We start from the raw sequence: 15,191 nt of genomic DNA on the forward strand, positions 1-15,191 counted from the left end.
GATATGCTGTTTTTATTTTTTCAAACCTACCTGGGGTAAGCCAGACGTAAATCAGATTTGAGTTTGTTCAAGAGTTCCGACACCGTCCCAAACTGCCTAAGGGTCATTTCAGATCCGGATGATATCAACATGGGATTTCTGTAGTCCCTGAAGGAATGACCAACTGTTCTCGTACCATCTGGATCCGCACTTGCTGGGTTGGAATATAATGAAACACCACAGCCATTCATTGACTTTTTACCCCATTTTTTGAGTGATAAGGCATAATCTTCAGGATTGTATATGGGCGGCCGCTGTTTCTCCTGAAAATATACAAATTAGAGAGGTGATTCTGATAATAAGCTGAAATTATCGAATGATTTGCATAAAAATGATGATTATCCCTAAAATATATTTGTATTGAAACATACAAATTTCAGATTTTGGTGTTTCACGCGAAAAAACATTTCAAGTGAAGTTATTTTTTTGTGAGATTGATTCTTTGTGAAACATATATTTTTTATACTATTTGTTTCACTGATAATATATTAGAATTTTTGTGTCTCTGTTGATATATGTAACATATTGTTGAATAATTATACCAAAATGGACATTCGCAAACAAAATTTAACTTCTTTCAATTTTTTGGTGAAATGGTGAAATAAACGGATAAAAATAAGACAGAGCACTTAAGAACTAGGAAAAATGAAATTTTGAGAACCTTCATTTAAATGATTTGAAAATAAAATGAAACACTATATAAAGTGAATTCCAACGTGATTGAAATAGGAATGACATGAAAGGAGATCAAGAAGATATTGACCATATCCAAAAAGAAAAATAATAGGAATATGAGTAGACCAGTTTAAATTATTATTATTATTATTATTATTAAACAGAATTACAGAGTTGAGGTACATTAAACCTATAAACTCTAACTGAAAATTATCCATAATACAACTGTAGAGAAAGAGAAAAAAAACAGAGATAAGTGAAATTCACAAAAAGCTACAAAAATGATATTATCAACAACCAAAAACCCAACAATGAATACATTTCAACTACTTCTCCAGGTGTCAAATTTATTCTTGAACGCATTGACTGATACTGCTTCTACAATTTCACTGGGCAGGCCGTTCCAATGGTTAAACACCCGATTACAAAGGAAATTCTCTCGGCACCTCGTTCGAAATACTTCTCTATTCAACTTGTATCCATGTCCACGAAGTTGATTCGAATTCAATTCATACAGGTGGGACATATCGACGCCGAATAAGCCGTGCAATGCTCGATATGTAACTAGCAGGTCTCCCCTCAAACGACGATCAGCAAAGAAAGAAAGACCCATCATCCGTAGCCTTTCCTGATAACAAGGGCGATTCCATCCAAAGGGAATGCGTGTGACACGACGCTGTAAGTTCTCCAGCAATGCAGCATCACCCGTCAACCACGGATGCCAAACCGGACCGGCAAATTCAAGTATTGGTCGAATATAACTTTTATATATTTGGGAGATAGCCGCCACATTATTGCCACGAAAAACATTCTGGACAACATATATAAGACGTTTGACCTTTTTTGTGATGTGCAATACATGTTCAGTCCACGAAAGATCACTTGAAATCACCACACCCAGGTCCACATGAGATGAACATCCAACAACTTCAACGCCGTCAATGTAATAAGTCAAACCTGGATTGTTTTTACCCAAATGTAGTATTCGACACTTTGAAGGGTTTAGGGGAATCAACCATTTGTCGCTCCAACAAACGACCCTGTCCAAGTCTTCCTGTAGGGTTTTATAGTTGTTGAGAGGGCAATTGAAAAATTTAATATCATCGGCAAATGAAGCACTGTCCGACTTGAACTCAACAGCTAGATCGCTCACATACACCAGAAACAGCAACGGTCCCAGAACTGAGCCCTGAGGAACGCCACTGAGCACGCATCTTGGTTCCGATCTGGCCGCACCAACTTTTATCACAAACGATCTGTCAGTTAAGAAGCTCTCAATCCACTTCAAGATCAATCCTCGGATTCCAAAGTGCTCCAGCTTGTACCTATTTATTGTATTGTATTGTAGCCTATTTATTGGTACCCTATCGAAGGCCCTTGCGAAATCCAGATAGACAACATCTACCGGAAGTCTATTATCCAAAGAATGGGTCCACTTGTTGAGACAGTTGAGGAGGCAGGTGATAATTGATCTTCCCCTGATGAAACCATGCTGGGTATCTGGTATGATGTTATGTTCCAAAAAAAAACGAAAGCATCCTGTCGTACATTAACCTTTCCAGAATCTTACATAGAATGGAAGTGAGGCTTATTGGCCTGAAATTATTCGGGTCTTGCTTGTCGCCTTTTTTATGTATCGGTGATACAAGTGCACTCTTCCATGATTTCGGCAGTATACCAGAGGTCAAAGATACTGAGAAAATTTTGGATAGGGGTAGACTAAGAGACTGAGAACACTCTTTGAGCAACCTGGCAGAAAAACCGTCCGGACCAGGTGACGACGAAACATTCAGAGACCGCAGTTTCTTTTCAACCATCAAGGGATTGATGTCAATAAAAGTCAGAGAAGAATGGTTTCGAGGAGAAGCAGTTGAAGGTATAGGTGCTCCGGGCTCGGATGTGAACGCCATTGAGAAGGTATCAGCCAGAATTTCAGCTGAACACTTATGGTCATCTGCAACTAATCCATCCTTGTCCTTAACAAGCGGCAAAGATGGTACGGTATTGAAAAAACGTCGTGTGTATTTGAAGAATTTTTTCTTGTCACCCGAAGTAGCTAGATCACTCTCAAATTTGGATTTGGCCTCACGTAATCGGCTTGAAAGATGATTGGAGAATGCTCTATGCCTCCGAAAGTCACAAACCTGCCTGCCGTGAACATACCTCCGCCACAGCAATTTCTTGAACTTAATCATCCCAAAAATATGACTGTCAATCCAAGGCTTACTGCTATTGACCCTTACAGTTCGTATGAAAGTGTGGTCCTCAACAGTTCCGGTAACATATGCGTTAAATTTAATCCATCTCGACTCGCCGTCCCCAGTGCCCATCACATCATTCCAGTCTGTTTTGAAAAATATTTCATTAATACTCTGGTATCTGACAATTTTGCAAGTTTTAGTCTCGGACTTCATCTTAGAGGAAAGAAAAAATTGTATTTTTGCTGATAAAACCAAGTGATCTGATTTTCCCAGTGGCGGATGGTATTCAAGTTCCGAAAGTAAATTCACATCATTTGTAAGGATTAGATCTGGTGTTGTAGGTTCTTGGTTTACTCTGTAACGGGTGGGTTGGTCAACTAACTGGTGTAAATTGGAGTGGTTCAACATTTCGGTGTATGGAATCGAAGGAGAGTTTGCTGAGGGCGAACGAGATATTGGCCATATTCTAATGTCGCCGAGATTGAAGTCTCCAGCTAATAAAACATGTTTATGTAGGTTAGATAAGTTCGTCAGATGCTCACACAGGTCTTTGTCATATATGGAAGGTCGTGGACGATATATGCAGCCAACACACAAGGCGAAGCCAGATGATTCTATATTCAAAAAGATATTATCGATGCCTGGAGTATTGAGTGAATGTTTAGAGATTTTAAACGAACTAGCAATGGAGTCATGGACATATATACATACCCCAGCATAACCTGGAGTAGTAATACTATCGCAACGGTATATGGTGTAATCAGGTATGTGAGCAACTATATCAGGCTTTTCTGGATGCAGCCACGTTTCCGTGATCATTATGAGAGAAGGCTTATGATATTCGACCAGTAAAAGAAGCTCATTGAACTTTGCAGTTAGGGAAGCTAGGTTTGAATATAATACTGGCCATACATTCAAAGGTAATGCTAGTTTTTTGAAGAAGAATCCTCTGATACAATTGTAGGAACACCCCTGATGGTGAGGTTGACCTCTCCAGCTCGGCGTCTTCTCTCAAGCACAGCGCGTAGGTCCTGTAGCTGCTTTGCTTGCATAGGGGTTTTATCATCAGTAATGCTGAATTTGCGCCAATTAGGCATACTAGCGATAACTCTTTTGTTCTTCAGGATTCTCGTGACTATTAGTGGATTATTAAAGGATAACTTGAGAATTCTTGGACGGTCACTCAGCGAAGTTCCTATTCTTGAGATGGAAGTGCGTTGTAGATTTGCGTCGGGACATATACAATCAAGCACCTGAGAAACAAGTCTCACATCTACATCGGGGCTTGCTTCAGGAACTCCGCGTATTAACAGGCTGTGGGATCTACGTAAGCGTTCGAGCATTTCAGACGGTTCCACATTAGGAGACACAGAAAGTCCTGCGGTGGGTTGTATCCTCGAAGACTCGATTGCTGATATTCTAAAGGCAGCAGAATCTACCGCTTCCGCAAGGCCTCTGTGAGATTCCGCCAAACTCAGCACCTGGGAAGTGCAGGACTGGACCTTAGCATCGTGCTCGCTGATTGACCGGGAATGACTCACAAGTACGTCATCATGACGCCGCAAATCATCCGAATGCTTAACCAAAATTGATCTACACTCGGATAAATCTGCTTGCAGTGCCATCTGAGTGGATTTAATAGAAGATATATCATTGGATATATCGTCGAGTTTGGCCATAAGGGCGTCAAACTGATCACAACTAAGCGACGATGCAGTCGAGGGATGCAAGTTTCCTGGCATGGCCGATGTACCAGGGCGCTGAGAAGGCGATGAGACCGAACCGCTACGAAGTAAGCGGCCCTCATTTACACAATAGCCACAAGTCCACTTCGCATCGATCAGGCCCAACTCGCTCGGTGACAAATTGAGACAATCAAAATGAAATGCTTTTTTGCATTTGAAACAATTAGCAAATCGAGAGGAGGTCGTCTGCTTCGAGCATATATGACATTTAGTCATCTTCCTCAAACTGTTGCGACACGGTGGAATGGAAAAAGGAGAGACAAGCTTCACTCTCTTGGGCCGTTAAGAGAGACTCACACAGACTAGGTAGGCCACGGAAGGGGAATAGGGCAAACAATTGGGTTAAGGATCAAGTTGTTATGTCCAGGAATTTAAATAAGTCGCGATGGAAATTACGAAGCTGTAGACGCACTGAATTCCTGCCCACCAGATGTACAAACCGCTCTCGAGGTAGTACAAGTACTGGGAGTATTTGAGTTTCGAGTATTGTAAAATGTGGTGCCGTGTTCGCTCACAATATCGACTGTTACGCGCAACTGGTGGGGAAATCGACGCAAGCGTCAAACGTATGATGATAAACAAAGAATGTAATAGCAGAAAATAAATAAAAAAATTATATACAATATCATCAAAACCAAACAATATCCTTCAAAAATTATTGTTGACCTCCTACCTTCAGATAAAATCAGGCACAACACGAAAATTTGATCTGGAAAAGATAAGTAATCTACGGAGAAAATTTGTCTTGATTATCGAGCCACTCGTACTCTGGAATACCATGATATGTAGAACAAACGTTGACATTACTGAAGAAATGATGAAAACACATGGGAAGAACTATTTTACAAAAGAATTAAAAGCATCTGATTTAAAGCATCTTAGTGTTCTGTTTCTGTTTATCGAATCAAAGATAAGATTGTAGAAACAGTAAATGAAGAAAACAGCAAACTTAAGGAACATACCTAAAGATTTTCATACTTTCCAGAAATTTTGAATTTTACAATTCGTCCTCATCAATCTCATAACTCAAAACTTTCGGACATAGGATGAATATTTCAAGGCAAATAAAATATCGAAGGTATACGATTGAATCGGTTTCTACAGAATTCTATAAAAATGTTTTTTTTATTGAAACATCTTCTTTATCAACGACTACCTTAGAGTTCATTACAAATTATAGTTGATTTCCTGTCCTTCAATATTGTGCTAAAAATCTACATGGTAAAATAAGCAATTCATTACGTTGAAAGAAAACACACGGTTTTATTTCATTTATCAGAGCTGTTCAATGTGACCCTTCTGTACAGGGTGGGCAAATAAGCGAGGTAAGCGGCTCTATCTCAGGATCCACTCATCGTAGAGACTTGGGGTAAAAAATTTTACCACTAAAGTGTACAAGAGAACACACTGGAAATTATTTTGAAGTTCATACCTGCACCGCTAGGGGGCGTAATAGCTACCGTCGAGAAGAAAAATGAATTTTACTCGAAAATGTTTCATATGAAGTTGAAGAAAAAATATCATCACTGTAATCCTTGGAAAATTCTCTATCTTTTTGAATTGTCACTTTCGATTTTACGACATCAAATAAGGGTAGGTGAAAGGGAGAAATCTGACTGATTGAAACGCCTGTAACTTCAGTTTGGCTCCACATTTTTGAGCAAATTAGATCTCGTCTGAAAGATAATATCTTGTCTTTGCTGCTTGCTTAAAGACACAATTCGGTTTTTCGCAGTGCATCAGTTGAAGAATATCTTCTTTCGGTCATAACTTCAGAACTCCTGAAATCATCGCTTTGCGACCTTCAGGTTTTTTCATGCAAATTTGATGGAACTTCTGTTTCTGTTAAGAAAATCCTATCATTACATTCGAGATTTCGGAGTAAAATGAACAAAACAATGAACTTCTGACTTAGCACCCCCTATCGAAATCAGCAAAAACAAATTTATCATGACTATATTTTGTCCTCAATCAACAAGATATTATTTTTCAGACGAGATCTAATTTGCTCAAAATTGTGGAGCCAAACTGAAGTTACAGGCGTTTCAATCAGTCAGATTTCTCCCTTTCACCTACCCTCATTTGATGTCAGAAAATCGAAATTGACAATTCAAAAAGATAGTGAATTTTCCAAGGATTACAGTGATGATATTTTTTCTTCAACTTCATATGAAACATTTTCGAGTAAAATTCATTTTTCTTCTCGGCGGTAGCTATTACGCCCCCTAGCGGTGCAGGTATGAACTTCAAAATAATTTCCAGTGTGTTCTCTTGTACACTTTAGTAGTAATATTTTTTACCGCAAGTCTCTACGATGAGTGGATCCTGAGATATAGCCGCTTACCTGGCTTATTTGCCCACCCTGTACATTGTGAAAATATATGAGGACACTCATTTTATTTAAAGAAAGTACTCTACAAGAAAATCAATCGTATGAAATGATAAAACCATATGGGCATTATCTACAGCATGGAAATTACGAATAATTATTATTACTGAACTTCTATCGAAACAAATGCAATTTTTTTCAACTCGCAATAGTTCAAAATTGAATTCATATATCTATATGTATATCAAGAAATGGTAAATTTTATATTGTTGTACCTGTAATATTTCAAAGGAGTCAATATTAATTCGAACATACTGTAAACAACAATACTCCATAGAAAGCTCAATTTTTGATATTTTATTAATCAATTTGATATGATTTTATCACAGATTCATGAAATGATATTTAATTGACATACCTTCACATTATTTTCTTCGACTAAATTGTATCTATCGATTCTAGCGCTGTCTTCTGAATTGGGAGCCATCGTGCTGACTGAATCGAAAAGATCGCTGAAACAAAGATGAAATAAATTAATGAGATATCAGATATTATTTATTGCTACCATTCAAGCAATATTTAATAAGTGAAATCATGCGAAAATCAAAAATTATGATATCGTCGGCTAAGAGTGTAAATCTGCTATGTCCATAATGAACACTTTTACAGGAGACCAAAAAAACCGTACAGTAAGTGTTATAATAATAATAATAAGAGAGTTTATTCATGAAAATACATTCAATAGAGTTTATTGAAACGCCTCTAATTTTACGCCAGTTCTTTCTCATTTTCATACTGCAATCGTAAAAAATAACATAATTCATATTTTGCTCACAACAAAACTAGTTTCATAATTATATAATTTCGCACTTGAACTTTCAATTAATTTTGTTCAATGTTCATCTCCGCATCCGGTGCTGATATAGATTAATTCATTCGACTGATCTCGACTTGATTTGGTGATATGATACTTTATATCATTAATGTTGTCTATGCGCACTGTTCCAAAACAGTCTGGAATATTGCACTTCAATAGGAGATCTTCAAGACTCATAAACCCATATATTAAATTGATCCGTTCTTACTACCTCCTGAAGACGATTAAAAAAATATTACTCTCGATAATTTTTTTTATTACCTATATTATGGTATATTAGCAGAAAGTCTGAGAGAAGGAACACACACCAACGATAAGTCAATCACCTTAAATGCGATGACAATGTTTTGAATACTTGGCCACTATTTTGAGTTTCAATTATGAAACTTTTTCCATCAGCTGAAGGAAGGTTTTTACTTTCTTATATATTTCTTCATTACTACTCTTTTATGCCCTTCGAGACCTTCTTCTTTTAATGAAAATCTGAAAACCCTTTTCCTGTCATATTCAGGCAAAACAATACCATAGAAGTTCCGGCCTGGCGTAAAAATCCAGAATCTAAGAAGGAAAACCAATAATTTTTGACATGATATAATTCATTAAATGATCATCTATAACGATTTATTGATGAAATGTCTCAACAGATTTTCTGTTTCGGTAACTGCAACTCGAATTTGTATTAAGTTCGCTCTCAGGTAGAGTCCACATAAACTCACTCGTATATATTCCCATGTTATAATTAACTTTTGGTACACATTAACGAGAAGATGGAACAATTTATGAAGGAACTCTCCTTTAATTATAAGGTTAAAAATCAGAAACTTGAATCATTTGTTGGAATTTTATCCGACTGTTATCCCAGGTCCGTTCATCTATCTGCTTGATCGATTGATATGTTTTTCCTGTAATTAATTAATACATATTTTTATTTTTGTATCTATTGATTTGACATTATTTCGATATTAATTTTTTCATCAATAACGTAGTGATAGCTTGATCTGTGTTTGAATGAAATATAAAGTGGGACTAACTGAAATCTAAAATCTACCTACATATCAATTTTTTACGATATTTCATTTTAATTTTCTCTCATTTATGAGAACACCTGCATAAATTTCTTTTTCAGTGCTATGTTATGGGAGCTTTCTGAGTTGAACTCACTATGTAACTTAGTTAGATTTTAATGGACAAACTTCAAAATCCCAAAAATAACCCCATACAGTTAGTAAAACATTATATTTGAACATAAAATCTCGACGCACTATATGAAGATAATAAATAGATCGCAGCAATTATAGTGATGTGATCTCTAGTAGAAGCGCAAAAAGTATTCTTGAACATAAATAATTTTTCGGGAAGAAAAAATCACAGAACTCTCCTCTTTAGAGAATTCACAAAAAAAATTTGTTTTAAATAATATAACGGCGAACAATTCCTTTTTTGTGAAATATATATTTTCGGCACCCGTCCGGGAAGTGCTCACTTCCCGGACGCTTTTTCTCTGGGAAAGTAGCATTTCCCGGCCTAGTCCGGAAAGTACGTACTTCCCGGACTAGGCCGGAAAAGAATCATAGAATCCCTAGCAACCGAGATAACGGCTGACAGTTCATATGAAATTAGTTGTCAAAAATTTGCATGTTTTTTGATCGCAATCGCAATAAAATATGGAAACCAGCAGCGATAATGTTATTTTACATGGTTGCCGAAAAAATATTGTACGCAACACGCCCAAAAATGGTTTTTTTGGACTCACAGACTTCCAGGACTCGCTTACGCTCGTTCTGGAATTTTGTCTATTCGTCCAAAAAAACCCTATTTTCCGGACTTGTTACGTAAATTACTATTTCCATAAGAAAAAGTTTTTCTGCCTACATTTCATTCTACACTTAATACATAATATTTCATTGGATACATAATACATCAGTGAATGCAAAAAACTTCACTGAAAAACTTGGAATTCTTCATATTAAAATATCAATAGTCCGAGCAAATTATTTTTAAAATAATTAGGTACCTATAAACTATTAATAAAATGAGCTTGGTTGACTGTCATAATTTTGCCGTTTTTCGCCATCAACATTTCGTGAACTGTCGATGAGGGCTTAGATATAGGGGGAAGGTATTGGGGGTAATTACCCCCTCCAAGATTTTTAGAATATAAAATTTCAGAATTCGATCAAAGACGAAGATTGAAAAGTTTTCAATAAAATGAACCAATACTCTCTTTACTTTTGTTCAACGACACGGCAGCAAATAATCGGACCCTTTTACGGTTTATGAGTTCATTATCGCTTTCAAGATGATTACAATTATTGTACCACGAGCACGTCTATGTCCGAGGTTTATTATTTTCCTTTATTTACATGTTTTGTCAGCGTCCCCCTTGTTTTGACATCTGTGATTTTTGCTTTCGTTATCGGTATACACTACCCGTTGTTTTCGGTTTTTTGAATAATTTTCCTCACAAAATTTTAATTCTGCAGTTATCAAAGATCTGTATCGAGTTATTCGCATCGAAAAATTGTAAAATTGTCTGTGCGGTGTTTTATAATCTAATGTACTTCATTCAATTACAGGGTGATTCACCGGGATGGCCTATTAGACGTTTATGGAAAACTGATCATAATTTTGAGCTAAAAATTTGCATGTTGTGGTTTGAGACAATGATCTTCCTCCCTAAAATATTTTCAGATCTCTACAACTTTCGGTTATACCGGAAACAGTCTACTTCTTCTTTATTTCAAATGGCACATCCAGTATATTATTGCATCATAAGATAGCTTTTTTGATGAAAATTTCGGCAATATGCCATTCCTTGGGTGAAAAGTCGACGGTTCATGAGTTATTGGGATTCTATTTGAAAAAATGGTGGCGATGAGGACTCTCATTTTTTGGAATATTCCAGCAGAAAAAGCTTTTTTCAATTTTTTTTTTTTTTTGATTCTGCATATACGTAGTATTATAAGACTGTTTGCGGCTTGGACCAAAAATGTACAGGGTGTTTATAAGAAGACCATGAACTTGGGCAACTCAAATTTATCATTACTCAAGATTTTCAAATTAGAACCTATATTTTTTATTAATTCAGTCGATTCTACGTACAAAAGTAGTGGGGGTTACTCAATCACACCCTATACTTGAAATGAATAATTTGAGAGTTATCAAGAAAAAACTTCAAATAAAAAAAACCGCTATAAGGAGTAGTCTGTGACTTCCGAAAACACAGAAAGGAACTGAAATTCGATGTTTCCATAACTAAATTTTACATATCAAGAATTGTAATGAATTATTTGCAATTCAAAATTGGATTGGTTTATGGATTTCTCAACAATCCCAATGAAAAATCAATTAAAATTCATTAAATGTAAAATTTAGTGATCCAAACATCGAGTTTTAGTTTCTTTCTGTGTTTTCCGGTCACAGACAGTTATTCACACAGTGCTGTTAGCGGTTCTTCATCATTTAAAGTTCTTCCTTGAAAACTCTTTAAGTATTCATTTTAGGTGAAGGGTTTGCTTAAGTAACCCCCACTATTTTTGTACGTAGAATCGACTGAAATAATAAAAAATATAGGTTCTAATTTGAAAATCTTGAGTTTTGATGAATTTGAGTTGTCCAAGTTCATGAACTCCTTATAAACAACCTGTACATTTTTGATCCAAACCGCGAACAGTCTTATAATACAATGTATTTGCAGAATCGAAAAAGAAAAAAAATTTCGAAAAAAGCTTTTTCTGCTGAAATATTCGCAAAAATGTGAGTCCTCATCGCCACCATTTTTCTTATAAGAATCCCAATAACTCATGAACCGTTGAGTTTTTACCCACGGTAAAAAAATCCATCAAAAAAGCTATCTAATGATGCAATAATATACTGAGTGTGCCCTTTGAAATAAGGAAGTAGTAGTCTGTTTCCGGTACAACCGGAAGTTGTAGAGATCTGAAATTTTTTAAGGAGAAAGATTATTGTCTCAAACCCCAATATGCAAATTTTCAGCTCAATATTATGATTAGTTTTCCATAAACATCTGATAGGTCATCCCGGTGAATCGCCCTGTATAAGCATCACGAACGTTGTTCGGTGTTCTTGATACTCAATATAATGTTTTATTAGGAATAATCTACCAATTACGAAAGAATAATTAATTTTCCAATCAAAATAAATGCAGAAACAAGGAAATAATTGTGCTAGGTAAACTACTACTGATTAAGATACTTGGTTTCCCATGACTGAAGCATCAAATCAGGTGAAACCTGAAAAAATAGATAAATTAGCTCGGCTTAATTGCAGTCATGGTCACGTATGAAAGAAATTGAATTTAAAGTTGATACTTGTAAAAACCTCACACCTCGAACAATTGGATCCACTATATCACCGTATCTTTACGGCGTAAACTGCTCACTTCTCAATGTCTCCATAAGGAAGCAGTTTGAGTTCAAGTCTTCACATACTCTATAAAAAATTTCTCTAGTGCTATACTCTTCGTTTCACAGAACGCCATCAGCGATGGGTTGGTATGTATAGTGGCAGTGAGATCCAAATATTGCTAGATGATTTTGAATTTATCTTGCAGCGAATGTAAATTAGGAGTATTGATGGCTTGAATGCAGTTTTTCAACCTGGTTTGATATAACACTGAACTTATCTAGTCATGAAGACAGAACCGGATGATGGAAAATTAGAGGTTACTACCATATACAATAAACAAAGTAAAATATATTATATGGTATGTGCGTTTTCATTTTGAATACAGTAGAATATTTGAATTGCTCTCATACTTTGCCGTGTGCCTGTACACTGCCCGCTTAAAGGGGTCTCTACCTTTTCAGCGATCAGTTCAAAAATTAGTAAGCTCTATTTTACTCTAGAGAGCAACAATTTATATGAGGTTTTCGTAAGTAATATCATAAAGGCATCTAATTTCTCGTAAAAAATCGAGAAAAACAAATATTTCAACAAGAACCATGAGTTCTGATGGCTATGAAAATCTAAGTCGGAGACGAGGATTTCTGCACATACACGAATACTTTTTGTTAAAAAGATAGTACTTTGCATTGTGTTTTTTCGATTTTTTTCACAGATAAGAATAGATGCCCGAATGGTTTTTGACAAAACTATTTCATAGATCATATTTACTTGTCATCAAAGATATTATAATTTTTGGTGACAACAGCTGTCAAGTTTTTCCGCGAGTAAACTCGAAAAATTTGCTGAATATAGTTTTTCCAACTAGAAAACATTTGTTATTATTATTGGTGAAAATTGAGACGAGATAACTGGTCACTATTATTAATTTTAATGAGTTCGTCAATGCAAATTACCTCATTCAATAATTTTTCTGGAATAGAAAATAAGAGAATCAGATCAATTTTTGTTGAAGAATAATAAATTATAAGCATGATAGCCTTTCGAAGAAACATATTTTTTTATGAATTTTCACAAAAAAATATTATACGAAAAGTCTCGTCAAAGGCTGAATATGCGGTTCTCCAAAAATTGAAACCTGAGACGTAAAAGTAGAGACGGTAAATCAGAGGAATGTCTGAGATTGCTTCACTCATCCTGAAAAGTGGATTTCAAAAACGCTTAGGAGAGAGGAGTAGATCATGAGAATGCAGCGTGGTATAAACCCCTATATTTTGATCCTAATTATGTGGCAAATCCATTAGTTCTGCCCTACCTTGTAGAACAAATCATGCGGAATAACTCAGTTTCACACATATTTCATGGGTATATTTTATTATTAAATGATATACTCTCCTATATATAATATAATATGTAATATGTACTCGGAACCCTTCTCTCCCAGATTTATCTATTATTATCTGTCAAATTTGAGATACAGAAAACAGTTTTGCTAACCAACATTTTTCAACGCAAAAGTCATCGTCTTCTTCAATGTACCCTGTCAGGTCCCCCTGACGTTGGCAATCATGATGGCGAGTTGATCTCTGCTTTCAGCCACTCTAAACAATTGTTCAACGCAGCGTATGCCCGTCCATTCGCGGATGTTCTTCAACCAGGAGATCTGTTTTCTTTCAAAAAAATGCAAAAATCACTGAACGATATTTCTGTGAATTTTTCATTAATTTCTACCAAAATTTAATGAATTAGAGAAAAAAAGCAGAATACTCGTTCAAAAGGCTTATTCTACCACTCGCTTGTTCAAAAAGAGCCAAGAAGTAGCGAGTTTTTGAATTTTGAACCCGTGAAAAAAATGCTTCATATTTATAAATAAAGTATAATAACGTTTTATAAATAACTATTACTTTACGTATCACAATCCAAAATTCGAATGATAAAAACTCATCTGACTAAAGCTCTGCTGGGAAATTGAATTGTTACAGGTGTGAGTTATAATTAAATATTCAAAGAATATATAGATAACTGATTCTTAGAAACATCAGAGCCAAATTATTAAGATAAAGGAATATGGTTTGTATTGGGATAATACTAGACTGAAAGATTTGTTTGAGTTGAATCAGTCAAAAATCACGGAAAAGAATCATCTTATGGAAAAATGTTTGAATAAAAGGTAAAAGGTTTTGAGAGGAAAGTACACTAATGCCAAAACCTCTTCCATTTCCCCTTGTGGGATTTAAGGGGTTCAACTTAGAAATTTCAAATAGGAACCACTGTTTCATATTGCAGATTCGTATTTCACGATAAAAGTTTTTTACGAATCTCTACAGATGGCTCTATATTCGAGTTTGAATTTTCTGTCTGAATGACCCTAACAGTAGTTTCGTTAATCATTCGTATGAAATTCGAAATTTTGCGCTGAACGATGTTTTTGCGGTGATCATTTGAAAATGAAGAAATTATTTGTTTTTGGTTCAAAATACTTCACATGAAGTTGATAAGGATGTATAAATTGAACGAAGATTATATGGAATCTAGTAAAAATATCCGGCAAGCCATATATTTTCATTGTTTCAACGAATAGTTACAATAGACAATTTACGACTAAAATTCCCATTGGTGACGATTCATAACAAATTGTCCATTGAAAATGTTGTATTTTTTCATTTTGCATTTGTAGAATACGAATCTGTAATGAAAACCAGGTATTCTCATTTGGAATACCGTTGTTGGCCACTATACCTCCACGAAGAGAAATTCAATGGAAGAGGTTCTAGAATAAGTAGACTTCACCCTCAAACCATTAACCTTTTAATCGGAACAATTTCCCTAAAAAATTTTTTTTTAGAGTTTGTCGACTGATACGAATTGAAAAGCTACCTAGCATACCATATTAAAAAAAAAATGTTGTTATATTTTGAACAGTTTCACATCATTGTTAACATCCTCTACACTGTGTTAAA

The 15,191-nt window shown here is 35.5% G+C and overlaps 1 protein-coding gene across 3 annotated transcripts in view; it reads right to left on the reverse strand.

Annotated features, from left to right (window-relative positions):
- Positions 1 to 15,191, reverse strand: part of LOC123682869 — a 149,405-nt gene that overhangs the window by 21,128 nt on the left and 113,086 nt on the right. For all 3 annotated transcript variants that reach the window (XM_045621673.1, XM_045621672.1, XM_045621674.1), the window contains 2 exons: positions 7,408 to 7,501; positions 31 to 302 (listed from right to left, as the gene is read on the reverse strand). In XM_045621673.1, the coding sequence (XP_045477629.1) occupies positions 31 to 302; positions 7,408 to 7,501 (366 nt within the window). The remainder of the gene's footprint in view (positions 1 to 30; positions 303 to 7,407; positions 7,502 to 15,191) is intronic.

The sequence above is a fragment of the Harmonia axyridis genome, chromosome 6, assembly GCF_914767665.1.
Source record: "Harmonia axyridis chromosome 6, icHarAxyr1.1, whole genome shotgun sequence".
Taxonomy (NCBI): Eukaryota; Metazoa; Arthropoda; class Insecta; order Coleoptera; family Coccinellidae; genus Harmonia; species Harmonia axyridis.